Genomic DNA, 27,455 nt, shown 5'->3' on the forward strand with positions numbered 1-27,455 from the left:
ATATGTTTCGTTTTGAGCTATTATGGCTGCTTCAAATGTTTAGAGTTTGCTACTGTTAACTAGCTGAAGGGATTTTTCAGGTGTATATAAGGGAAGCCTTTATGTCTAGTGTAATGCTGCATGAGAACTGGTTTGCACTGCCTTCCTTTCTTTGTAAAGAATTAACAGAAAGTGATGAGATTTTTTACTTTATTTTTTAAAAGGAAGCTGTTTCAATGCTATCTTTAGTCAAGTGATGATGTTGCCCTTCAGTAAAGGCATCAATCACTTCAAGTAGCCCAGGCATGTTTTTTCTCAATTTGTTTAACTATTCACCCTGCAAGTGTTAGAAATGTGTATGCTCAATTGTTTTTTCAAGGTCTGCTGAATCCATCATTGAAGATATTTATCATGGAAGAAGTGATCCCTATGGTTCTGAACTGCTACATGAATTTCTTAAATTATTACCAGAAGCAGAGGAGGTAAATACTGTTTTTCACATGGAACTTATTTACTTGTAGAGTTCTACTGCCTGGGGTTCCATTATGAAAGTCGATAAAAGAGGAATACCAAAATCTTCCTGAGGCCAGGGGATTGTAAACCACTGAGTGCAGAAGTTTGGTTTTCGTTTGAGATGTGGTATTGAGGTTGCAATGCAGTAATTTCCCTTCCTGTCAAGAACTGGCTGGAAGGCTGGGCCCAGAGAGTGGTGGTGAATGGTGCCACATCCAGTTGGCAGCCAGTCACTAGCGGTGTCCCGCAAGGATCAGTGCTGGGCCCAGTCCTGTCCAATATCTTTATAGATGATCTGGACAGGGGAAATCAGTAATTTTGCAGGTGACACCACGTTAGGAGCAGGTGTTCATCTGTTGGAGGGTAGGAGAGCCCTGCAGAGGGACCTGGACAGGCTGGATGGGTGGGCAGAGGCCAATGGGATGAGGTTTAACAAGGCCAAGTGCAGGGTTCTACACTTTGGCCACAACAACCCCAAGCAGCACTACAGGCTGGGGACTGAGTGGCTGGAGAGCAGCCAGGCAGAAAGGGACCTGGGGGTACTGGTGGATAGTAGCTGAACATAAACCATCAGTGTGCCCCAGTGGCCAAGAGAGCCAGTGGCTTCCTGGCCTGTGTCAGGAACAGTGTGGCCAGTAGGACAAGGGAGGTTATTCTTCCCCTGTACTCAGCACTGGTCAGGCCACACCTTGAGTCCTGTGTCCAGTTCTGGGCCCCTCAATTCAAGAGAGATGTTGAGGTGCTGGAACATGTCCAGAGAAGGGCAACAAAGCTGGTGAGGGGCCTGGAACACAAACCCTATGAGGAGAGGCTGAGGGAGCTGGGCTTGTTTAGCCTGCAGAGGAGGAGGCTCAGGGCAGACCTCATTGCTGTCTAAAACTACCTGAAGGGAGGTTGTAGCCAGGTGGGCGTCAGTCTCTTCTCTCAGGCAACCAGCAACAGAACAAAGGAACAGTCTCAAGTTGTGCTAGGGTAGGTAAGGCTGGAGGAAGTTCTTGACAGAGTGATTGGCATTGGAATGGGCTGCCCAGGGAGGTGGTGGAGTCGCTGTCCCTGGAGGTGTTCAAGAAAAGCCTGGATGAGGCACTTAGTGCCATGGTCTAGTTGATTGGATATGGCTGGGTGCTAGGTTGGACTGGATGATCTTGGAGGTCTCTTCCAACCTGGTTGATTCTATGATATGCTTCTTTTTGGACCTGGGTGGTTAGATTCAAACAGGGCTGGAAAGACTTCTGTGTTGGATAGTAGCCATAAGATTGTATGGCTTAGTGCTTCCAGGGAGACGTGCTAAAAGGCACAGAATTACCAGCAGTACCTTCTGCAGCATCCCTGTGCTTGCCACAAGCGAAGTGTTCCTTTCCCCTCCCAGTCCCAACCTTCAAGTCCATTCACATGATTAAAGAGCGTGGACTGACCTGCTGAGCCCTGCTTAATGATGCAGGATTCCTGGACTGCTCAAGTATTAGCACTGACCCATTTGTATGTACTTGAGATAAATGTATACCACAAACTTGACGAAATTAGCATTAAAATTGCTTGAATGATTCACATCAAAGTGATGGCTGAAACCTGGGGAATTGCTGGTTAACTTCCGCATACAGATCAACCTCATCTCAGGGTGCTTAATCACTCCAAGGTTATACTGTCAAAGGCACTTTGTTTCCTCTGTGCAGCAGCAAATCTCAGATCCAGTCACTAGCTGTCAAATATATAACCTTAAATCGGTCTGCCTTTGCAAAGCATCTTGTAAAAACGGTGTTGTTATGTTTAATGTATTTTTTTGGGTTGGGTAGATACCAACAAGTTGAAATAGAATTAATTTAAAAAGAAAAGGGTGTGATAGTAATTGTGGGAGCACAAAATTATTCCTCCCTCCCTCTTCGTTTGAATTTCAGTATGTATTTCTGGTTTTAAGTGGAATTTATCTCCTTCCTCTGAAAGAGTCAGGGGAGGACAGTGAAATGCTGACTTGAAAATGACTTCTGGTTAACTTTGTGAATCCAACAAATTAGACTGAAAGAAAGGGTTTTTTCTCTTTCCTTCTTTCTGATTTAGATCATGGTGGTTGTTTTGTAACAAGTAGGAAATCATTCTGATATAAATGTAATTCTGCTAGAACTTTAACTTGTTGAATTTTGTCACAGTTTTGTCTGCAGTACTCAGCTAGATGCTTTAGATATCCAGTAGGTGTGCTAAGAGTGAAAAGGTTATTTCCTGGCAGATTATTTGACAACAGGCCAGACTGTCAACATAGTCAGGCCAGAGCACTTGAGCACGTTTTAGGAGTCATTTGATAAATTAATAGAAGAGATTTTATGGTACAGAGGAGTATTAGAAATTAAAGAACATTAGATTTATTGTTGTTCTCAAGGGAAGGGTGGGAAGAGACTTGTTCACGTTGTGCAGGTGTTTGTATGTATTTCATTAGTTCTGCACTTGAGAGATGCCTTTGCTCACCATCAGGAAGAGGAAAGCCCCCCCTTTCCTTTTGTTATTCTCGCTGTAGTTGTTTAATTTCTTTGGAGTTTTCTAAGAGGAATTGGGGTGGAGGGGCAAGATGGGGAGAAAATCTGAAGTGTGTGGGTCTGGTGGTTCTGCTGCTGTGCAAAAATATTTCAGTGCCTTCATGTCCTCATGTTTCAGGTGTTCAAAGATTAAGTGGGTCCCATAGCTTGTCTACTGCTGTGGCTCTTAAGATTTTAGTACAGCAGGTTAAAAATTTTGTTCCTCAGAGTTTTTGTTGTTCATGTTTCTCAGTGTGTTTTTTCCCCTACATGTATGTTTATGGCTCTCCTTGTATGCCCCTTTCTTTTTGTTAGTTCATTGCTTTGCTCCTGGTCTCCTAGAACAGTGATTCACTGTTTGCTAAGGGGAAGCTATTGAAGCTAAGAGGAGGCCATCAGAACTATACAGCCTCTCTCCACCTACGCAGAAGTAATCCCAAATCATTACAGGAAGTGGTATTATTCTTCTGTTCCCTATTCTGTTTAGCAGCCCCTACAATATGTTTTTTATCTGATTATCGTATCATATGAGATAGATTTGGTAAGGTGGTGTCATCAGATTGGCCTGTCCTGACAGAATATTGCACTTGCCCTCAGCAAGAGTCCCCTGAGTTAACCTTAGATGCTTCCTGTTCTCATAAAGACATGCTTTGTTGTAGAGGCTAAGCAGTAAGATCCAAAGAGGTTAGTTGTCATTCAGTTATCAGAGATGACTGTTCTGATATAACTCTGGATATAATTCTGCAGTTCCTCTTTGTGTCAGGTATTTGCAGTCACATATCCCAGTAACACAGTTGTCTTGCAGGTTGGAATGAGAGCCAGGTGCCCCCTGCCAGGCATCTGCTTCACCTCATTAAGAGTGTTTGGAGACTGTTCTTCCTTTTTCACAGTATCATAAATCCCAAGTCTGTAAAAGCAAAAAGAGAGTGGAACTACCCACAATTATTGGTCATGGCTGCAGAGAGGGCAGCTCTGGGCTGTCACATTTTCTTTTTTTAATTAACAACATTTACAGTTTTTCTGGTGTGAATAAACATTAGATTTATGCTCCAACCTTATCTAGAAGCGTTGTGATATATATCCACATTACCTGAACTTCCCTGGTCACTAATTTGACACTAGTGGCATATTGTACATCATTTCCATCCATATTATCTCAGGCATCTGATAGACATTCTAGCTGTTTGACAGTGGAGGCTAACAAATGCATTCAGTATCTTGTCTTTAAAGTTGTTCTTTCTTTTCTTAGTATCTTAATATCTTTTCTTAGTATCTTAATATCTTAGTATCTTAACATGGCAGCTCCTGTTACATGCAGAAATAGGTGTCAGTGCTGTAATTTTCCAGCTTTTTTCCATGAAAAATTCCAACAACCATGAAAGTTGTTGGGATTTTTTTGTGTAAGTGGCAAGTCCTGGCTCTTTACTGCATAGAATCATAGAATCAATCAGGTTGGAAGAGACCTCCAAGATCATCCAGGCCAACCTATCACCCAGCCCTATCCAGTCAACTAGACCATGGCACTGAGCGCCTCATCCAGTCTTTTCTTGAACACCTCCAGGGATGGTGACTCCACCACCTCCCTGGGCAGCCCATTCCAGTGCCAATCACTCTGTCAGAAACTTCCTCCTAACATCCAGCCTGTACCTCCATCGTTGCTTTTTCTTTAAGGCCTGATAGAAGTCCTGCTGTTTGTACCTTACTTTTGGTTTGTAAGGGGAAGAAATGCCTATTTGAGATCTCCTCTGCTTCCTCCCTTTTGCAGTTCATGTTTTCTCCCAAGGAGCCTTTACTGTGACTGAAGCAATGGCCTTCTCTGCTCTACCACTTCTAAAAAGATTGCTAGCTGTTCCTTAGCCACATCCTGTTAAAATGGTAGGCAGCTCTCATTTGTTGGCATCCTGGCCAAAACAGAGGAGGAGCTTTTAGCTGCTTTTATGTGCATATCATTGCACACTGCAGCAGGCCCAGGCTTGGTGAAAGTGGAGAGTCCAGTGTTTAATGAGGTAGAATAGCCAGAATTTGTACTTCAGAAGAGAGCATATCATACTGCCAATCAGCTCATACACACACCCAGGTTATCAACACATTGTCATAGCTGCCTTTGTAATGTCTCAGGCCTGTCCTTTGCTCATATATTCTGTTTTAAAGCCCTCGTCATATGTCACTTGTTTTACTGGAATTGATCCTGTCCACAAGCTCTGCTTTTTTCAAACCACGTTGGTGTGGTTAACTGCCCCCTCTTCTCCTCAGCCAGTGCTGCAGGTAGCTGACCACCCTTCCTAGCTTTAATCTCCTGCTTCCTTTTGTGCCACTTCCAGTAGCTGCAGGGTTTTCTTTTGTCGTTTGCTGATGGAGGTTTGCCACTGCCCAGGCACATGCCCGTGGTGCCTCCCCATCTAATGCATTAGCTGCTTTCCTGTGTGCCCTTGTAGTTGGATTTCACTGTTATGCCTCTTGGGATTTTAATTCTATTTTACTTCAGCACCCTGAACATTTGCAATAGTAAAAACAAACAAGCAAAAAAAAAGGCAAAACAATCAGAGAAAATATTTATTCCTCTGGAGTACTGCACTTGCTTGGCTTTACTTATTTATTTGCAACATGGGGAATATTTCAATTATTTGATTGGGATGTGGGAAAAAACTCATTTCCAGGCATACATGAAGATGAGTGGTGTGCTGTTCTGTACTTCTTTTCAAGATCCCACATAGGAGGAGTACAACATACTTGTTTTGTGCCATACAGTAAAATCCCACTAGTTGTAAATGAGTGTTACTGATTGCACAGAAATGACACAAAATTTGAGTGGCAGGAATGCAGTACCTTTCCTGGCTGTGAGGGATAATGACATACTGGAAATAGACACATCTGGACCAGTTGTTCACAAATCAAATGAAGGATCAGACTTTCTCTGTTTCATAATGGAGCAAATTACATCTGTGAGAACCTTCCGTATCTGAAATCTGATTTTGTGTGCGTGGGCATGCATGGACAGTGCAAATGCATATTCCCTATATAAATGTAATGGAAAATTAAATTACTTCACAAAATTTGAGTAATGCAGAACTGAGCACACAATGTAGTTGTATTCTGTATATATAAGTACGTCTATGTATCTTAGGCTGCCATATCTTGGTGCATGGCTGCATACTGTTGTGGAAAAGATGCTGCTCTCTGCATGAAGAGAGAAGGTCAAGGCCCTAAGTGGTAGTTAATCTTTGTGATTTTAAAACAAGCCACATTTTTTAGCTCTTTTGTCTTCTCAGACTAATTATAGACCTATCTGTATCTGTTCACTTGATTAACAGTGAACATTGTTTTCAATCCCCACAGCTTCTTTGCATTTCTTGGCTGCATTCGTTTTTTGAATTTGACCCCTAGGAGCTGTCAGTGAATCTCAGTTCTCTTTAGAAAGACTTGGACACTATGACTACAGAGAGAAGAGTCCAATCTAATCCCACAGGGTTTTGAGTAAACTTCCTTGGAACATATAGGAGCAGCCAGCCAAAATGTGTTTCAGTAGTTTTTAGCTTTGGTGTTTGTTTTAGTTTATGTATAGTGTCAATTAAGGCACATAGTGTGGTTTGGCTTGGGTTTTGTTCTCTGCTTCATGGTGAGATAACTGGTCATTTTCAGTTAGGAAATTTGTATTAACAAGTGAATACAAAATAAATCATTGTCCTAACTTAGCTATTCCCCAGACTATCTACTGTTTTAAGGCCAAGTTAACAGAGGATTTTGTGTCTCAAGCTGAAAACCTGGGTATGTATGGAGAGCCAGGCTATGCTGTGCTGAGTTCCAGATGAAAAGGACCTTTGAACTGTTTTGTGTTTTTATCTGTTTGTGGAATAGGTCACTATTCTCCACCTTGCTTGAGTTTTGGGCTTGTTAGATGAGCTTCTTTGCTGCTTCTAGGTAGACATCTAAGGCTAAGGCAGTAGAGGCTGATGTGGGCTGGAAAAAGCGTAACCAGGCAATAAGAACATCTTTGTTTTAAGGTTGAATAAACAGACTACAGCCCAAAATTTATTTCATTGTGACATTCACACCTTATTGAACCCATCAAAAAGCAGCCTTGTCAATGTCTTGATGTGCATGTACAGGAAGCATCCTCCTCTGGCTGCATTCTAGGATTTACTACTCCCTTGTACCAATCCAGGAATTTTTCATAATGTTATAGAGTAGAAGAAATAGGGTTTCAGCTAATATCTGTGAAACTAATCTTTCATACAGATAATATTGCTCGCTACTTACTGACAAGAGTATGTTTAACTATAGTACAGGTAGCATGAATAAGTTAACATTCCTGTGAGTATCTCATGATGTCTCATTGTTCATTTAAATCTTAAAACTGCAGTTTTCTATACTTGCCTGTGGTTTATATGATCTTGATTTTGATAATTTGGGATGAGTTTTATGGTGGGCTGCTTTTTATTTTTGATTGGTTTTCTCCACTACTCCAAATCTGAACACCTATATCCTCAAAAAAAAAGATATGCCCTTTATCTTGGAAGAGGCTTTTGTCTGAGTGCCTTGAATTAAATGGTGGAGGGGGAGGGTGTTAGGAGATAGAGTTAGATACCATAAATAAAAACTGCTCTTTGATTAGAATTCACTTTCTTGGTCCTAAGTTTTTCTTGGTGTTTCTTTTGGTGTTAGTTTTGGTGTTTGTTTTTATCTTGAAAAGGAAGTTTTTCCCTATTCTAGCATTAATTAGTGAATTTTCTTTTCTCTTCCTTGTTATGCTCTCAACATTTCTATTTTTTTATGATGTGCAAAAAGAATGAAAATTAAGCAGAACAAAACTGTTAAGAGAATCATTCTGCTACTCCAAATTTTCTTTCAAATCCCTGATTTAGCGTAGGATAAGTTGTCTTCCACTACAAATCATCTTTTTTTTTACTGTAAAAACAGAAAAAATAACTTAAGTGGTGCATTTGGAACATGGAGCTTAAAAAAACCACTACAGATACGTTGCTAAATCGTGGTGACCTCATCATTATTAACGGCTTGATGTTGTGTGTGTCTCTAGAGAAGAGTTTGATATGCTTTCTAAAACTGAAGACTGTCAGTGTAAATGTGGTTGTGAATGGGCTTTAAGCATCGTGTTATAAGAAGGGAGGATGATGGTGTGTAAATTGATGAAAGCTTACAACTGATACTGGGTGTGAACTTGTTGGTTGAATGAAGTAGTAGTGTAACTGAGAGTGAGCTATGCTTTTGGACACAGTTGCTGTATTGGGAAGAATTTCAGTTACACTCAAACATGTGCATGTATTTTCCAGTTCTCCTATTTAAATAAACAGTAAATATGTGGGCAGATCATGCAGATGCATGGATTTTTGGTGGAGCTGGCAAGGAAGATTGATAAAATCAATGCAGTGACATTTCCTTTGCATATAAATGTTGTTCTCAATGTACTGACAACAATAACTTAAAATGCAAGATTGTGTTTATCTTTAATATATTCCATATGAATAACTTTTTTAAAAGCTCAAGAGCATGAAATTTACCCCTTGAAAGGTTTTAGAGGCAGTGGTTGAAGACAAAGACCCTGTAACTTAAACCTTAACTGCACTCTGACAGAGAGATCTAGGCAGTCCTAAGCTGGACATACTATACACGGTTAACTTCAAGCTATTCCAAAGTGTATATCACAGTAGTTGAAAACTCTAGGATCATTTTTCACAATCACCAAAGCAAACATTTCCAGGGGGAACATCTAGAGAACAGCAAATGCACCAGTTGGTATGAAAAGAGCTAAGTCTCCTGGTGAACGAGGAACACCAGTGTTCTAAACAAAATGATAAGAGCAGTCATTAACCAGCAATCAGAATGATGAAGCAGAATCAGAAAGGATGATGCTGTATTTTTTCCACTGGACTGTGTTGCTAGGTTTTTGAGAGAAGAGTAATGTTACTGGTTGGGTTTGTTTGTTTGTTTTTTCCTTTGTTTGTTTTTTAATTGGGATGTGTGCAAATTAGAAGAGCTTGACAGTGAAGCCATTCAGTCAGTCACTGAATAGATTCTTCTAATGCCTCTTGTTACATTTCCTGCTTTTCAGTGTGTTTCCTTCCAAAGTCAAGTTAATATTACCCTTTGATAGAATTCTTTGCTAGTGGTTTGTAATTTTTTTCTTTTCTAGGTAAAGAAATTAAAAGCCTTTGAAGGAGATGTATCAAAACTGTCTCAAGCTGATTCCTTCATGTACTTACTAATCCAGGTGCCAAAGTAAGGAGATAGCAGGTTTATTCTGTTCATGTTAAATTGTCTCTTTTGGCTCTCAGTTCTAAACCTGTTTGTTTGTGTGCTTCAGCTATGCTCTTAGGATTGAAGCCATGGTGTTAGAGAAGGAGTTCTCACCCTCCTGTGCTTCTCTACAGGATGACATGAAAATTATAAGACGGGCAACAAAAGGTAATTAAACATGCTGGGACATGCATAATACTCTTGTTTTTGTTAGCATGTTAATTAGTCCGTATTATGAAGACTAGAGCTTGAATTTCAGGTACCTTAGCTATTAAGAGGAAGCTAACTCCCCTCTGACAAATGCCATCAGGGTGTGCCTGGTGAAATTTTGCTTTCAAAATCAAAAATCTGGAGACTTTGGACATTGGTGATGAATTCATGGCCAGAGCATACTAGCCGTGTATGTGAAACTGACAGAAGCAAACATGCCCGTGGCCAAATTAGAAGTTGTCTTTTGAGTACAGATTCATGCTCATCACTGCTGGTTGAATGTTGTTGTTACACCTCACTGCTCACACTTGGAGAGATATCATGGTATAGTTTCCAGATTCCTGTACATGCTGATGCCTTTTGAGGTGGCAGTACCAATTAGCTCAGATCTTTATTGTAGAGACTTAACACCACTGCTATTTCTTTGGTTTCTGTTTTTTTTCTTTGTTTCTCTGCATTTCTGTCCTCTACGGTTCACAAGTTTCATAATGCTGCAGTAGGTTACTCAAAAGGTATTCTGCTGTCTTCTACTTTGCAGGAAGATAGCTGATTTTCTGGTTTCAGTTAAATATCAATGCTGACCTTTTCAAATGCCTTGAATGCCAATTTGTTCTGTACCTCAATATGAAATCCCTATTTCATGCTGGCAAATTTTTTGACAGGTTTCTAGAGCAACACTTAGACTGCTTCTTGTGTGGTATTTAAGGGCACCACAGTAAAAAAGTCAGATGAGCAGCAGTGCTTAGGATAGTTGTTTTCAGTGAAAGGGAGAAAGCTTGGTGTATTTTTCTTACCAGTGGAGATAGAACTAGTCCTTCCTGACTCAAAAACCTTAGCTTGGGCTGAGGTTTGAGTTTAGCCTTTTATTGGAATCTCTTTCAAATCATTATTCTTTGTGTGTTTTGAGCAATAGACATACGTGAGGGAATGTGTTACGTGTAAAAGCAGCTGCACCCTGTTGTCCTTTATGTCCTTCACCCAGGTCATCTGTGAACTGATTAATTCATTCTCTCCAGAGGAGACACTTTGGTCTCTAGCTCCTGCATCAGGCCAGTCATGCAAATTGGGCTGACTGAGCTTTCCTGTGTTCAGTCCACTTGTGTCATGTGCTCTTCTCCATTTGGTCTTTTCACTGTAGGGTTTGTTGATAGCCTGAAGTTGTTTAGAAATTAACTCTATTTTTCTATTCCTATCTCCTGTGTTTCTTCCCCTGTAATTAAGATGAGAGAATATTTACTTAAAGTCTAATGCTAGGATGGTCTAAATAGCCTTGTGAAGTCTCACCTAGCCAACAAGTGGTTGTAGGCTCTTACTATGCAAGATATTTAGAAGCTGCCTTCTCTTGGCCTTATGAAATTTGGTATTCTCTTTTGTATTCTCTACACTTTCTTCCTCCTTCCTTCCTGGCCTATAGCTTTTTAGATCAAAGGTTATTTTATTAGTTCTCTGGTTTTAGGCTGCTAATACCAATGACAGAAGGGCTGCCTGCTCTCAACATGATAGATGAGTGCGTTGTGTGGAGTAGTTAAATGCAGGGTAAGCTATAGAGTGTAAACTTTGAAGCAAAATAGTTTTTAAAAGTATTTACACAGCAATCAGAAGGATTCCACCTTTTATGAAGGTCATCAGTGCAAAATACAACACCTTACATTAAAAGAGCCCATGTAATTTTTCATGCCATATGGTCATTTTCAAAGTCAGAGTTGGTTTGCTGTGCCACTTGTGTAATGCAAATTTACTAATGGTTTACTGCTCTGAGTCTCTGTGTCTTGTGTCTAGGACAATCCTCCAGTGTATCATTTTCTGCTCATATGTGGCTGGGTGAAAAGGTGTACAAATTCAGACCCAGCACTACTGTGCATGTTGCAAAAAAAATGGAAATATCTGCCAAGTGTGCTTCTGTGATGGAAAAGCTTTGAAAGGCAATTTTGTTCTGCTTGCTTCTTTCCATCACACAGAGTATAAAGTTGTGCTGAATTGTCTTTGATGTGACTGAAGTAAAATAAGTGCTGCTCCGAGTTGATGATCACACAGAAATAAAGTGATGATTCATAGTGGGAGTGGGTTAAGTAAGGAAATTTAAACACTGTTATCTTTTCAAGCCTGATAGCTAAGTCTCAAAAAAAAGAGTTGTTGTTCAGAAGCCCAATCACAGCAGAAGGCAAATGGAGCCTACAGGGCCCAGAACGCTTGCCTCATGCTGGAATTAATAGGTGGTGAGGATACTTGACTGCTTGCATGATACACTGCACATTGCAGAATTGGACTCAAATGTCTTGTTAGCTGCTAGAGGTTGCCTTGGAAATACTATGCTTGCTAAGCTGAAGTCTGAACATGTACTTGAGATCTGTCAACCGAGCTTGTGAATTTGAATTACATAGTAGCATTTTTTTTCCCATGACCTTTTCAGTTTATTGAAGTTTCATGTTAAAATAAACATTTTCACCTATAAAAGCTTGACATGAAGAGGAGCTTTGCAACTGTGCATTTCTGAACCAACTATTGTTAGACAGCAATTTTCTTGTTCCTCACAGAGTTGATGACTTGTGAGGAGCTGCATTCCATATTGCACTTGGTCCTTCAGGCTGGGAATATTATGAATGCGGTAAGTGACATCCAAAATGGAGATGGCTGATTGACCAAACTTCCTTGTTAGTATTGCAGTCCATTGATGTCATGCCTCAGCTGTTTGCTCTCTTCATTTTAGGGAGGTTATGCTGGTAATGCTGTTGGATTTAAGCTGTCATCACTGCTCAAGCTGGCCGACACAAAAGCAAACAAACCTGGGATGAGTCTGCTGCATTTTGTTGCTCTGGTATTATAGAAAAGCTGTTTTGCAACTGCTACAAATGTAGAGATGTAGATGATAGAAACAGAAGGGAGCATGTGCCTCAGAAAGAGCAGCTTTTTTTTCAGTTTTGATTCTAGTCTTCACCTTTTTCCCTCCTGACACAGAATTCATCAATTTCACCCATGTCTGATCATCCTATCCAGAAGCTCATGGAAGATTAGAAGTTTTTATAACACATAAAATTTTACCTTCTTCAGTGTAGCTTTTTTTTTTATTGTCCTGAATTCCTGCTCTGTGGAAGTGATTTATTTTGATAAATATTCTTTCAGTCTTCCTGTTGATTCTTTTGAGCAGTGTTTTTGGTAATAGGTTTGTTCCCCCCCCCCCCCCCCCCCCCCGTGACCAACGTGCATTTTTCAAGCTGCTGAAGGCTTTTTTCAAATGACCCTTGTTCCCTTTCACACACTGATTTTAGCAGGGACAGAATTTAAGTGCTTCTATATATGACTTTGGTTATCTGTGTACAAACTGGCTTAACAGATTTTCAGTCACCTGACAATAAGGAATTAATTGGTGTTTGTGCAGGAAACACTGAGCCTTCTTGAACAATGGGCATCAGTAAATTGTCTTTCCCTGACTTTCCCTGTTAATACGTGTGGCTTGCATTCACTGGCAGAAACAGTTATCATACGCTGCAAAATGGAAGCTGTTGTTTAAAGTTTCCAGTTCTGATCTCTGCCTTTTGTTAAGGAGTGTCCTCTGCTCAATTGTGTTAGGATTGAACAGGAGGAAAAACAGTGCAGGAGAGTAACCTTTAAGTGCCCTTCCAGAGGCTTTAGAACTGCTGGATTCAGGGGCTTTGCCATGGTGGTGGAATGTTAATGGATTGTATGTGTTTTGGCTTTGTGCTGTTTGTTTCAGGAAGCCCAAAAGAAAGATGCAGCTCTTCTCAACTTCTCAGAAAAAATTAGGGATGTTCATGACGCCGCCAGGTAAGTCAGAAGAAAACTGAGAGCTGTGACTTGGAGTTTTCTTATTTGTGAACCAATGAGACTTGTTCAGAGAAGTCTTGGCACCAAAACTGAGATCTTTACAGATGTTTACTGTGGCTTCGAGGATTTCATTTCTGTTTGTTAGCACAGGTATTCCTGCAATGTGCCTTCAGGTGTGAAGGTTTTTACAGCGCAGTCTCCATAGTTTTTGGGTAGTTTTGTCTCTGTCAAATACTTGTGTGTGTATGTGTATTGTTTTTAAGGGATTGAACTAAAAGCATGTTACTAGTATTCCTCAAGAAAAAATTTGTCTCTGAGCAGGCTTTTCCAAATATGATACCAGTTACTGGCCCTGGTTTCTGTTAGATGCTTTTTTGGATACTTTGTTTGCTTCTCTGTTTCTGTCTAGGATGAAAAATCTAAAGGTTTTGGGGCTCTCTATTGTTTTCATTTGAAAGTCTTCAGCTGCATCATTTTAAACTGAACCTGATTCATACCTTTCTCACAAAATAAGTACAGTTAGCAAGTGCAATCTAAGACCCAAAAAATGGAAGCTAGCAGTGCTGGAGTTTGGTTCCCCAGTTTTGCAACTTCCTTACTCTTGAGCCTTGGGCAGTCTATTTACATTCTTTTCTAGCTATAAAGTGGGTTCAATCTCTTAGATCTAATGCAGGGTTAAGTAATGTCTGCAAAGGACTCTGGAATCTTCAGAGGAAAGGAGTGGCCATAGAGTTAATCAGAAAATTTTTGAGACCACCTGTGTGGCTTTCTGCCATTCAACCCACACACCTTTTTGGCAGTCAGCCATGTGGCCTGCTGGGGAATGTAGCTTCTCTATGCATCCAAGCCCCCTGGCAAACAGCAGGGGAACAGGCAGAATCCCAAATATGGTGATTGTGTTTTTTTCAACCACTTTGATCACATTTGTGTTTTGAAAATATTCCGTTGTAACACATTTTGAAACCTATTCAGAGAATGCACTCTGTACAGGAAAATGATGCAAAATGAAATTCATGTCTCACCATTGGGCATGCGGAAGATCTTTACTGGAGCCAACTGTCATGTACAAGTTGCTCATAAATCCTCCCAATTAGAGCATGTTAAAACAATTGTCAGTGTATTTTGGTTTTGTTTGGGTTTTGGGGCTTTTTTTTGTCTTCCCTTCTTTACTTGTAGACCATCCTCTTCCTTGTCATGATCATGAGGACATAACCTTGTATCTTCTACTGCTTTTCTCACTTGCAAAACCACTCATGACCTGCCCAGAACAGGGAGCTAACCTTTGCAGGTGAAGGAAGCAGACTAAAATCAGCACACATTATATTTATTTGTCTGTTCACTGACAAACTTAAGCATGCTGTCACTATCCACTGCCCTGTGGACTTCAGTCTGTCTGCTACAAATTTTTCAGCATCGCTGTTTTAAAGGCATGCTGCTGGTGAAATGACCTTAATCAGGAGCAAGTGTACAGCTATTAATTTTTATCATTTTGGAAACTGTAGTGCCTCAACTCCTATGCAAAGCTCAGGTCTCTTGTGAAGGAAATGCCAAAGATTTAGAAGCATCTGCCCTCAAATGACTGAGAGATTTGGGTGGAAGCTCCCATTGTATGGAGTGTGGGTCTCTCAGGATAAAGTTTATATTACAACATATCAGAGCTTTTTCCTGTGGTCTTTGATTTTTGAGTTCTCCACAGGAGCAGTTCTGCTGCTGGTATGCGATAGGAGGATTAAATGCTGCTGAGACAGCTTAGAAGAACTTTATGTGCAATTTTGTGATGCCAAATGCTGCTGCCAAAATGGGTAGCCTTGGCTGACAGTCTCTTCTGACTCCCTTTTTGTGTCAGCTTCTGCACTTAAACAGCCATGTTAGCAGCTGGAGCAAGTGAGTGATCCATCTGGAAGCAGATTGGTTTTTCCCTTTTCCTAGTTAATTTTAAGTACACAGATGTGGCTGGCCATCTAGAAAATGAGTGCCAGGCACCAGGGAGAGAGAAAAGGAGCACCTGGTCAGTGTCAGGGCAGCATTACCTTTTCTTATGGTTAGATTGGATGGAACTAGCTGAAGTTAATCACGAAACCACACCCCATGGGAATCTTTTCAGGTTGCAAATAAGAAGAAATGTGCTTATCTCCCTCATAACTTTTGGTGTCTACTCTGGAAAGATTTCCTGAACAGGCAGGTCTTGTTTGATAGCCAGGTTGCGCCTCATATTAAACATCCACTTTTGAAGCATATTGTGGCTAACCTGTGGGCAACTCCCTCCTCCTTGATAAACATTCTTTATATATGCTATTTTTAGGTTATCCATTGATAATATTGAAGCGGAGCTCCACTCACTGTCTTTCAAGGCAATATCTGTTAAAGACAGCATTCGGAGAGACCCAAAACTCTTTCACCAGATGGAAAGCTTTCTCCAGGTTTGTAGGATAGCCACGTTACTGTCGCCTGAATACAGAAGCATTCCTCAGCTGAATATAGTTTGTGTGAACATGTTAATAAACAGAAGCATTGTGCTAATATGTCCACCTTATCAGTTGTACAAAGGTGTTTCAACTATGTGCTGTTTGTCAAGTAAGAATGTTGGAAGGACTGTATTTTTACAGGGAGGGATAGTGAGTGTGCCTTGCCCAAGGCTTGTTAGGCAAGTGTGCTTAATGCCTGTGAAATGGCTGATGAAGATCAGCAGTTAAAATATAAGACAGTTTGGACTGGTCTCTGGTATTGTACTTTGCAGCTGTCCAGAATGTAGTATCTCCATGTTAAGTTATACTGGTGCATGCCAGTTTTAGCTGAGGCCGTGCTGTATATCTGAATATCCTGATTGTTGGGGGACTGAAAACATATTGTTACAATCTGGAAGATTAAGGGACTGTTTTCTCTGCTAATTTACCCTTAGCACAGAGTGTATTATTCTGAGCTATACCATTACTTGTGTGTGATTTGTTTTTATTTAGTACTGCAATGATTTTATGAACAAGAATGCGTGTAGCACTGAACCTTGAAGCAGAGTTCATGGTATTTTCTGAGTACGTGATGATGAGAAACACATCTTGTACTTCAATTAAATGATTTTTCTGGTTTGTGCTATAGATAATTAATAAAATTAAGACAGTAGGTGTTGAGCTGGAACTTAACCCGCCCTGGTTTTCAACTTGCAAATGTAGTTAATAGTCCCTGCTGTATTTCAGGAGATGAGAAGCAGATGAAGAAAGGGGTGGGTTAAGATTAAAATACCTGTCCTCGTTCACTCTGAATTGTTGGCTTTCATCCATCACACCCAGACTCTTTAATGTTATGTTCTAACATGTTGAGGATTTTTTTAATATTTTTTAATGTATTTAATAGCTGGTTTTATATAACATTACAACCTTGTTTAGGCCACATTCCAAAAGAAATGTTGGGGGAAAAAAATCGTTTTACAAATGCATACCTTACATAAATGCTTCCGGTTTTTGTTTCCAAATTACAGGTGATAACCAAGCTGATTTGAAAGTCAGCTTTCATTATCTCATCCTTGTGAATACATTACTGAAATATGTGGAACCAATTTTCTATGGATGCTTTTATCAATTGTCCACCTTCAGCTTTTTATTGGGTGCTTTTTTGGGGTTTGGTTGGGTGTTTTTTGAAAGGCTAACAAGTCCGATTCGATTCTGCCCTACTTACTGGTGTAATTAGCCAAGTAACTTTCTGACAGCAGGGTTGACTTAAATGATCACCAATGCCTCAGCTGCCTATTGCCATCTTGGGGTTGCAACATCTAAAGTATTTCAGTGATCATGACTTCATGTCAGAGAACACTTTTTTCCTCGTGTTACTTTGAGCCACATGTGGAGGTCTCTGATTTGGAATTGTGCAAGAATGGCAGTGAATGGTGATGCTGATGGTGAAGCAAGTGCTGAAAGCATTTAAAGTAGATCTGCTCAAAATCTAACCACAGCCTTGTTTTCTTCCTCTTGAACTTTTTTCCACTAATCTCCTCCAAACCTACCTGTACAGCTCTACACTTAACAATTCCAAATTCTGCATTAAGGGAACATTTTCTGGGTGTCTCAAAATACACACATTTCCAGGAATTCCTTGTTTTTGTGGTATGAAAGCCTTTTGTTATTTTGGTCTAGGATGAACAAGGTGATTTTGTAATGTATATCCATGAATTTGTGCACATGGTTTTTGGAGAAGAGTGAGGATGGAGGAATATTCTGTTTCTGCTTAGTTGAAAGGCAAAGGAGTAATGGGAAAATGAGGCATGTGGAACTTGCAAGGGGTTCCCAGGTAGTCTGTTGTTGTTCTAGTACAGTATTTGATCTTACTCATCTAAAAATTGAAGTTCCAGGCTCAAGGGCTTTTGAGGCTTTGCCTGGTTTGTATCCTAGTCACTAAAATTTACATTTCGATTGATCTGTTTTCCCTGCCCTTCCTTACTCAATTTGCTGAAATGACATATATCCTTTTGTTAGGAGGAGTTCTCCTTCAGAGTGTTATTCCCTGGTCTCTGTAACAGCTCTTAGGCTGGAACATGAATTTCTTAAGTTCCTACTATATACATGACCTGTTGTGACTTCAGTTTTTCTGCCTGGTTCATACCATAATGTGTTTTTTGCTACAGTTTGCCATAAGACATCTAAAGGAGCTTGAACACCAGAAACGAGAATTACAAAAGGAGGGAAATGCTCTCATTGACTTTTTCTGTGAAGACAAAGAAACTATGAAGTTGGATGAATGTTTCCAGATATTTAGGGACTTCTGCGTAAGATTCAACAAGGCTGTTAAGGTGAGAGCAGTGAATAAGTTTATCATACATCTGAAACAGGTATCAGCTCACGGGAATTGGATTGTTTCTTCTTATTAGGGGACATTTTATAGCTTGTGGTATTTCATGTATTTGCTGAAATGGCTACAGCAGACTGCCCTCTCGTAGGCATTCCTTGCCAGTAGCCAGGCAAGAAATGATTGTTCTGTCACGCTCCCTGTGCAGTCCCTTGGCACTGCATCTTCTGCTGCAGGTGTACTAGACCATTGAGATGATACGTCAGGGTAGTCTATTGGTGTGCTTGTAGGTGTGCTGCTTCCTCTTCTTTTAGTGAGGTTAGTGAAACAGTAAGATGAGCAGTGAGACAGATTGCACAGACTCCCTGTTTAGGTGTTGGACTGATAACATTAGACCACTGGAAAGGCCTTGAGATATGTCACCCCATCACATAGACTTACCAGACTGAATCAGCGCCAGCTCAGGCTTCCCACTGCCCTCTTTCACATGGCCAGACACACTTTGCCGTGTAAGGACCACATATACTACTTCACTCTTTCAAATGTTTTTGTAGATGAAAACTCAAGAAATGAAACAGATCTACAGCACCAACTCAGCCCTGGTGTGACTATTCGATTTGCAAAGTATCCCAAACTGGTCCCAGATAATTGTAGAAGTATGCTAAGACAAAGGAGCAATATTAATATTGGCTACAGTTTTGATTCAGCAAAGTTTGCATATTGTTACAAATAATGGTTTTTAGATCTTATAAATGGCATCAATTAGATGTAGCCACACATTTCTTTATTTTTCTGTCTTAGGTAATCTGCATTTGACAGCACTGTGTTTAAGAGGTTCAGTTCAGAAACGAGCACAAAGTTGATTGGTAGCAAGCTGACAGGATGTTCAGCTAGCACGCCTAGTGTGCCATTAGCTGACCTGACCTTTACCACCCAAGACAGCAAGCAGTCAGTCGTGTGTGTGAATGTTCTGCAAACATATAAAACCAAATGGTGGTAACTATTGCAGACATTGTAGAAAGGGGTGACTGCACTCATAGATGTTTGTTTATTTGAGACTAGGAATTTAACTCATTGTCATACATTGCAAGTGGTTGTTGGATAGCTATTCTACATCCAGTGGAGATCCTTCCTCCTTCCCTCCATAGTAAGTAGTTACACTAGAAATGATCTTATTTGCAGACACTGAGAAAACTTGCTTACTAGGTGTTTTGTGGAGGTTAGGCTCTTTGGTAAGGGGTCCCTACAAAATTAACAGAACAGTTCAGAATGAAGACTGCATTTCTGACAAGTGCATGTGATGTTGGCACAGCAGAGTCAGCAGTCTAAAAAGATGGCTCGCGCCGCAGTGGCCATGTGCACGTATTTCAGATCTTTAAACCTGTTTTAAAAGTTTTTAACATGTCTGTGTGTGCTTAAAATAGTTCATTTGAATAAAACCTCCTGAAACATGTTTTGGGTAAGGCCACATCTTGAGTACTATGTCCAGTTCTGGGATCCCCAATTCAAGAGAGGTGCTGAGGTGCTGGAACGTGTCCAGAGAAGGGCGACAAGGCTCTTGAAAGGCCTGAAACACAAACCCTATGAGGATAGGCTAAGAGAGATGGGGGTGTTTAGCCTGGAGAAGAGGAGGCTCAGGGGTGACCTCATTGCTGTCTACAACTACCTGAAGGGAGGTTGTAGCCAGGTGCAGGTTGGTCTCTTCTCCCAGACAACCAGCAACAGAACAAGGGGACACAGTCTCAAGTTATGCCGAGGGAAGTATAGGTTGGATGTTAGGAGGAAGTTCTTCACAAAGAGAATTTTTTGCCATTGGAATGGGCTGCCCAGGGAGGTGGTGGAGTCACCGTCTCTGGAGGTGTTCAAGCAAAGCCTGGATGAGGCACTTAGTGCCATGGTCTCGTTGATTGGGTAGGGCTGGGTGCTAGGTTGGACTGGATGATCTTGGAGGTCTCTCCCAACCTGGTTGATTCTATGATTCTGTGATAATAATATCTACAATTATTTTTAACCATTTATTTTTACAATGGGGTATTCAAAATTGAGCTTTAGCATTTGGCAGGAATTCATTCTATAATTCCATACCTGTGAAGGAAAGCTCCCTCTCACAGGTGTTTTTCCTCAGATGCAAGTTTTTCCCTTTTTCCTTTCATAATTGTTCAGATTTCTTAGGTCTTTCCTGCATCTTAGCTTTCAGAACTCAGTGTGTCTCACAAGGTGTAAATTAACCCGCTCATCAAAAAGAGGTTCAGCATTATTCTTTTGTTTACTGAAAGCTTTCAAGCAACTTTTTCTAGTTGTGCAGCTCTTCCCTTGTCACAACAATGGGGAGATCAAACTAGACAGTGCTTCAGACAAATATAGGTGTGTTTTTTTAAACAGTGTGTCATTACTTAGAACAGATTTAACAACATACTGGAAAATCATGTAATTTTTGAACCCTCTGCCAAGATTCATCTCTTCCTTTCTTTTGCTACAGCTGTACTGGCTCTAGAAAATTAGGTTCTCTGTTTTAGAAAATAACCTGGAAAGTTCAACCAAAGGCTCAGCTAGATTAAATCTAAAGCCTAGGGGTGACAGAATGTTGATATTTGCAGTAATGCACTACTAGTGATTTTAGTAAAAAGATGTTACTATGTTGTATTTCAAATACAAACTATATCTTTGTGTGGCTTCCTGAACCAAAACCCCTCAGCCTAGCTGCCAAAATCTCCAGCCTGCCCTGGGCAACTTCTGTGCAATAGTTGCCAGCTTTTGAAGCCAACAGTGAATACAAGATCCAAAACTAGAGTGAGGCCTTGATTAATGGTCTTTGAGTGCTATCAGTTGATGTCTCAGTAATAATCATTGAGACATTGTGTAAACTTTTGGATTTGCTTTCGTATGAGATTAAGTAACATCTTCTTCCCAAAATTTCTAGTTGGTTATGTTCAAGTCAGAGGTAAGTAGCACCCTGTAGAAACTGCACCTGGTGAGGAACAATTGCAATTGTAATAAGGAAGGATGGAAGGAATACATTGGCTGTGTACTCTTCAGGCAAGTTTGTCTTAAAATACCAACATAGTGAGCAGGTAGAGTTTCACTCGCCTGATAAAACTGCCAGCTTTAAACTTAGTGGGGACTAAATGCTCTCCATCCTATAGCTGGAATGGTATGCCTGTAACTGACCCTCAGTTGCATTTGACAGGTCACATTCTTGGTCTCTGGAGGCATTTTTGCTTTTTTTTGTTATGCTGACCAGACTGATGTGTTGCTGGCATTAGTTATGCAGGGAACTGCTCTCTAAGCAGGCTGTGGTTACCATGGTTATTTCTTGTGTGTATTTGTTGGGGGCTGGGGGGAAGTATGATAGCAGTAGGGGCTAACTGCATGGGAAGATGAAGAATTTGTTCCAATGCTTTGGATACTGTCCTCTGAGACATGTGTTTTTGCTTTTCCTCATCAGGAAAATAGAGAACGAGAGATCCAGGAACTTCATAGTCTGCAAAGGCAAAAGGAGTTGGAGGAGAAACGTCGATCTTGGGCAGCTGGAGAGCTTGGGAGCTTTGGGCGGAGCAGCAGTGAAAATGATGTGGAGATGCTGGCCAAAAAAGGACTTCAAGAATTTCTTCCCTTCTTGCAGCAGAGACCTCAAAGCCCTTCATACAGAAACCCTAATTCTAAACGCTCTCGACTTTCTTTGGGGATTACTGCAGACAGGGAGTTGCAGAGTTTCCTGGAAATCTCCAAAGATGAGGACCCAAACAAGTTTAACAGCCTTCCGCGTGCAAACACCCGACAAGCAAGACCAAACACTGCCTGGGCCGAATCCAAAGAAACAAGAGATCTCAACTTGAATACTTTGCACTTACACCAACAATCTGAAACCAAACTGAAAAGTGGTGGCCTGCTGCAGGTACCTCCAGCTCAGCCCAGTCAATTCAGTGACTCAACCAGTCCTGGTGCCCATTACTCACAGAGGAGTACTGCCTACAACAGGCACACTTCCAATGTGTCCTGTGAGGAGTCCACAGATATAAATGCACTAGCCCTTGCAATCGAGGAGCATGAACTTGTTAAAGGGTTACGTAAGTTTGATATTCAAGGAGCAAAGCCTGCAGAGGATACACCTTTACTGTATGTGGAGGATGCCGGTGGAACAGACTTGGAGACTTTAGATGATCTAAGTTTTCATTCCCTTAGCACTGCCGATGATGACCTACCCCCAGTGTGCCGAAGTTCCAGAGAGGCCCACAGCCGTAAAGCCAAGGCAGCGGAGTGCAAGAGTGAAGCTTCAGAGCCCAGCAGCAGCAGCCCAGTGTCTATGGATACAAGTGTTTCAGGAAGTAGGGAAGATGGGCCAGTGTTCTATGCATCAGATACAACAACTGATTGTTCTTTGACATTGGACTCTGAAGAGGGAAGCGGTTTTAAATCAGCAGGAAATGGAATAAGAAGTGAGGCTGTCAAAGCACGCTTTTCTGGGAATGACACTCAGGACAGGGCTCGAACATTCTTTTCAAACATGAGTTCTTCTTCTGCCAAGGATCTGTCTCTTCACGCTTCCACAAATGATAAGGATGATGCCAATAGCAAGCACCCCCTTCCTAAAGAAAAGCCTGTGAAAACTAAAGACCCAGCAGGACCAAAGAGAAACTCTCTAAAAGACAGGTCTCCAAACTCCTCAAAACCTACTGGCACTCGCCCGAGCCACACAGTTGCCTCCAGACCTGTAAGAACTTTGAATGCCTCTGAGAATGAAAGTATGAGGAAGGTGGTGCCTATTTCTCGGTCAAACAGAGCACCGAGCAGTGTAAAAAAGCCAGAGGCCAAGCCGGCAGTTCGTGAAACCAGTGCAGTGGAAAGTCGACTGTCCCGTCGCAGCTCTGTCCGAGGCACAACGGACACCCTGCCAAGAAGCCCTTACAGGCATAGCATGTCAGTAGAAGAGCCAAAGTTACAAAGAGGCACTGTCACCTCAAGCAGTGCTCATTTTGAGAGGGACAGAGTATCTCTCAAGAAGCCGAGCTCTAAACCTGTTAGGAATAATGGCAAATCAAAGGCAGATGAAGCAAAGATGTGTCGCTCCACTGTAAAACCCCAGACTCCTGCAGATGACACTAAGGTTGCCACAGTCACTGTTCCCAAAACACCATCCGCTGTCCCAAACTTTGCAAGGAATACGGTGGCTTCTTCCTCAAAGCGTGCAAAAGTGGATCTATCCAGCTCATCCAGGCCTCCACCTATCACAAGGTCTGTGTCCCAACGACTGCCTAAGGCGAAAGCAGCAGCAACCTCTGACGATCCAGGTCCAAAGGAGAACAGTGTGAGTACCTTAAAGAGAGCAAATAGTGCCAGAGTGGTTGGAAGAAGCATCCTGCAGGGAGAAGCTGTCAGCACTAAAGTAGAGCCTGCACCAAAGGAGCAAGGAGCAGGAGAAAAAGCCTCTCTTAAACTGAAGGATGCAAACCGGACCACAATTGGTAAAATACTGAAGCCACTACTGAAATAAGGCAGAGGGGTTTTCGAGTCTTGGAATGTGAACATGTGTTCAAGCACTGGATGTCTGTTAGGAAATTGCTTAAAACAGTAACACTGCCAATAAGCAGCATCATGTGCTCATTAAGTACAGCACACCATTGGAATAGGGCAAGTAGTTGTGTTCTGGTCTTAATCCTTTTTAACAAATTTGAATGTATTTGAAGCTACTGTGATGGAACGTGAGTGTAACAGCAAATCTGTACTTAGTTGTGATACAGAAAGTCACCAAAAGCCAAAAAGTTTGAAGAAGTTAAACTACAAGATAAAAAGCATTGTGACAGAAAACATGGAAAAAGGCCAGTTTTTGTGTATATAAAACTATTACTAAGACTCCAGCCCTTGTGCAGGTTGGTTCCTTATTTGATGTCAAAGTGAATCCTGTGGAACAGTACTGAAAACAAACTTAGGTGATTGTGCTTTCCGTTGCTTTCAAACCCTTGGATTCAGGAACCCTTCTTGCCTGTTGCAAAGTCCATTGCTGGCAATTGGACAGACTGGGAACTGCTGGCCAAAAAATAGTAAACCAAGACATTTGCTGTTTGTGGCTGTCTTGAACCTCACTGAAGAATTTATAGCATGTTTTATGAATGTGTATGTGTGCCTGGACGTGGCTTTCTGCTGGGCAGGAGGTCTATTCTCCAAGAATGTGGCAGCATTGTCTTGCATGCACAAATAATATGGCTGATGCTGCATCAAGTAGGACAGCTGGAGGCTGTACCTGTTGGAAGGGCCATCAGTAACCATTGGGATGATGACTACTCCTGACTAGTTTTGGTCACGAGCAAACTTGCCAGCTTTTGGTCATACAGAAGTGCCATATATTTATGATACATATCAAGGATGTTTGCAGTTCCACTCTTGAAGGCTGCAATGTAGTGCAGAGCACTTTCTTACCATTCTGTGTTTCCACTGGTTTATCTGCTACCAAATTACTTGAATGTTGCAATGGCTCTGACGGAGCCATTAATTTCCCTGCCTCCTTCTGCCCTCTCTTTCCTCGTCAACATGAATATTTAGCATGAAACACAGAGCTTAAGCATGACAATGTTTTTGTAGATTTCCTTGGTTGCTTTGAATGTGGATTTTAATGTTTAAAGGCTCTAAAAGATGACTTAAACTCCTATTTGATAAGCTTTTTACAAAATAAAAACACCTCTTTTTTTTTTCCCTGCAGATAGAGATTTTAACTCCTGTCAGACTAAAGTACAGAGAATGAGGGAAAACTTGCTCAGCATGCTATGCATCTTCCCAAAAGAAATGTATGTAGGTGGGGGAACTGATTGCTGTTCTCCTGAGCATTTTATTTAAAGAGTTGCCTTTTTATTCACTTGTGAATGAAGCCTCATTTAAGACTAAAACTGAAAAATTAAAGGAAAATCTCTTTGGACAAGTGGCATTGACTTGCTAGTGGTAGATCTGTATGTCTGCTCTACATCCCTCAGTGCTGGGAGAGCACAGTTCAATGAGAATGAGCCATTTAATTGCTCACATGCTTCTCATGGGCTAGTATCAGGGACAGCTAGCTTTGTGTTTTGAAGTTGGCAAGGAGCCTTTAGCTCTTCCCACGTACCAGCAAATCTTGATGCAGACATCATACCCAAACACCTTGAAGTATTGCACAGGGCCTCTTGTTTGAGTTTGTCCCACAGGGAGAATTTCTACAGCTTGATTTTTATTTTTTGTTGGCAAGAGGGAATTTTTGCTTGAAACCCTGTAAGCTTTTTGGATACTGCCAGCCTTGTGGGTTAAATACAAAAGCATCTCCCTTCTTATTTGTATTTGTGTGTATGTATGCACATCTGCAAGAGCAGATGATTGACATTTTTCTTTTAAAAAAAAAATATTGGTAGCAAGCTTGAAAAATAATTTAAATGTTTGGAATATGTAAATAAATTTCTATAAGTCTGTGTAAAAGAAAACTGAATGTATTTAATGGAACATTTATACATTTCGGAGTAACTTGATAGTTTAATAAAGTTCCCATTTACTGGGCATGAGGTTTGTACTTTCTCCTCCCTGTTTTGCTCTTGTCATTCATTCTGGACGTCTCCAGCAAATGGAGCCTGCATGTAGGTCACTGTGGAAGAGTCCCAGAAGGAAGGAGTTTGCAGCAGAAATCCTGCCATGTTAAATGCTAGGTTTGTTTTTATACGGAGACATGCAATTTAGCTTCCGTTCCTGAACATTTCTGACGCAGGACCTTCTGCTCGGGTTTAGGTTTAACGTGGAAGGCATTAGATGGTAGGATGATGCTATGATTCTGTGCAGTACTTTGTGTGCTGCGGCCAAGACAAATGTTCGTGGCACTAACAAGTCTGGATCTGTTGCTGTCTTCATGCCTTTTAGCTTAGCACGCTTTATTGAGAAACCCTGGTTTATGACTCCCAGGACTTTGGAAAGAAAGAATAGCTTGTTTTGCAGCAGCAGGTGGTGACTTTTTGACTACAGTTCTGAGTTTTTATATTTTGTCCCATTCCCCCATTATTTTTCCTTTACAACATACAAAAGAGCATCTATCTAGCAAAAGAGAAGTGAAAGCCAGCCAGCCTCCTTGTCCTCAGGGAGCGCTTCCTCCTTTCTGCTATGGAAATTATTTTGGGGCTGGAATTGCTGCTATTTGCAAACTTGCTTAGCCCCTGACTTTTCCTGTTTGGTGAGTGTGTCTCTCCCTGTACGGAGTGGCAAGCACCTGCTGTCTGCCAGTACTGAGTGACGGCTGCTGGTGGAGTCTACGTGGGAAAGCCCTTCACCATCAAAAGGTGTGTCTCAGAAGTTTATGTTTTTTTAAACTTCATTTTTATTTCAAAAGGGTTTATAATTACCAATTCATTATTTAAACTACCAGCTGTCAGAGACTGATGCCCTGTAGGTTTAATTTCCCATGTCATGCAACTTTCCCAAACACTAGTGGGCCGCAGGGTGAGCCTGGTTGCAGTTGATTTTCAAGAAAGAACCAAGACCTTTTGCTTTACCAAATGGCTGGAGCTTCTGACTGTGAACAGGGACAGGTCTTTTCTCCTTTGGTGGCTGTTCTGGTGCCGATGATGGCAGGGAACCCAGGGAACCATGAGGGGATCTGGAGCTGTGGGGCTGGTGGAGATTGAAAGATAGGGGGAAGAGCTGTGGGAGTAAGAGGTGCTGATTCATACTTAGAGGAATTTAATATTCACATCCCATGTGGGAACTGCCTACAAATGAGGGGCTCGGTGCATCCCTCATTACAACAGCTCATTAAATTATCAAGAAAGCGAGAAAGGGTTCCCATCACACCTCCCACATTTTACAAGTCTGGGCTATGTCATTCGAAATAACCTATCAGCATCTTTCTAATCTTGGGGTATGTCTATGTGGACAGATGCAGACAGCCACACGTTGGCTCCAGCTTAACCAGACCTGAGCCAACTTCAGCCTGGAGGCATCCAGCATGATAGTTCAGCGCTGACCCTGAGCTCGTATGCCACGGCTGTAATTGCAAACCCTCAGCCAGGCTCGCTGCCTCCAGCTTTACGCATGCCGGCAGGACCAAGCTGCTTCAGCAGCACTGCAGCAGAGCCCTGGCTGTCCACTGCCAGGAAGAACTGTCATCCAAAAGCCATTGCTGCTGCTACATGAGAGAACGTAATCCCTGTGAGAGGCCCAGCTCAACACAGCTCCCTTCAGGTTTGGCTGCTCAGTGTTTTCCATTAACCTGATACTGTTTACATCCTATTGCCGCCAGTGCCAGAGATAACTGCCTTGGGAACAGCTCCCTACAGGTACTGTTAACAGCTGCTGAAAACAAAGGGGTTTGTTTTAGCCACGTCAGTATCTAAATAGCCAGAAATACATTACTTCTTTATTACTTGTAAGCCAGTATTAAAAACTCTCTCTCATTTTCCTGGCTGAAAGCTGTGTTCTGGAAACCTTGCTTGCTGTTGAAGC

The 27,455-nt window shown here is 41.4% G+C and overlaps 1 protein-coding gene across 2 annotated transcripts in view; it reads left to right on the forward strand.

The window, feature by feature from the left end:
* FHDC1 (FH2 domain containing 1) overlaps positions 1–25,539 on the forward strand; it is a 38,782-nt gene extending 13,243 nt beyond the window's left edge. For both annotated transcript variants that reach the window (XM_064148669.1, XM_064148670.1), the window contains exons 4-12: positions 359–461; positions 9,145–9,230; positions 9,316–9,416; positions 11,993–12,063; positions 12,166–12,273; positions 13,171–13,241; positions 15,544–15,661; positions 17,854–18,018; positions 21,460–25,539. In XM_064148669.1, coding sequence (XP_064004739.1) covers positions 359–461; positions 9,145–9,230; positions 9,316–9,416; positions 11,993–12,063; positions 12,166–12,273; positions 13,171–13,241; positions 15,544–15,661; positions 17,854–18,018; positions 21,460–23,505 — 2,869 coding nt within the window. In that variant the 3' untranslated portion in view covers positions 23,506–25,539. The remainder of the gene's footprint in view (positions 1–358; positions 462–9,144; positions 9,231–9,315; positions 9,417–11,992; positions 12,064–12,165; positions 12,274–13,170; positions 13,242–15,543; positions 15,662–17,853; positions 18,019–21,459) is intronic.
* Positions 25,540–27,455: the final 1,916 nt, after the last annotated feature.

Source organism: Pogoniulus pusillus, chromosome 9 (assembly GCF_015220805.1).
Source record: "Pogoniulus pusillus isolate bPogPus1 chromosome 9, bPogPus1.pri, whole genome shotgun sequence".
Lineage (NCBI taxonomy): Eukaryota > Metazoa > Chordata > Aves > Piciformes > Lybiidae > Pogoniulus > Pogoniulus pusillus.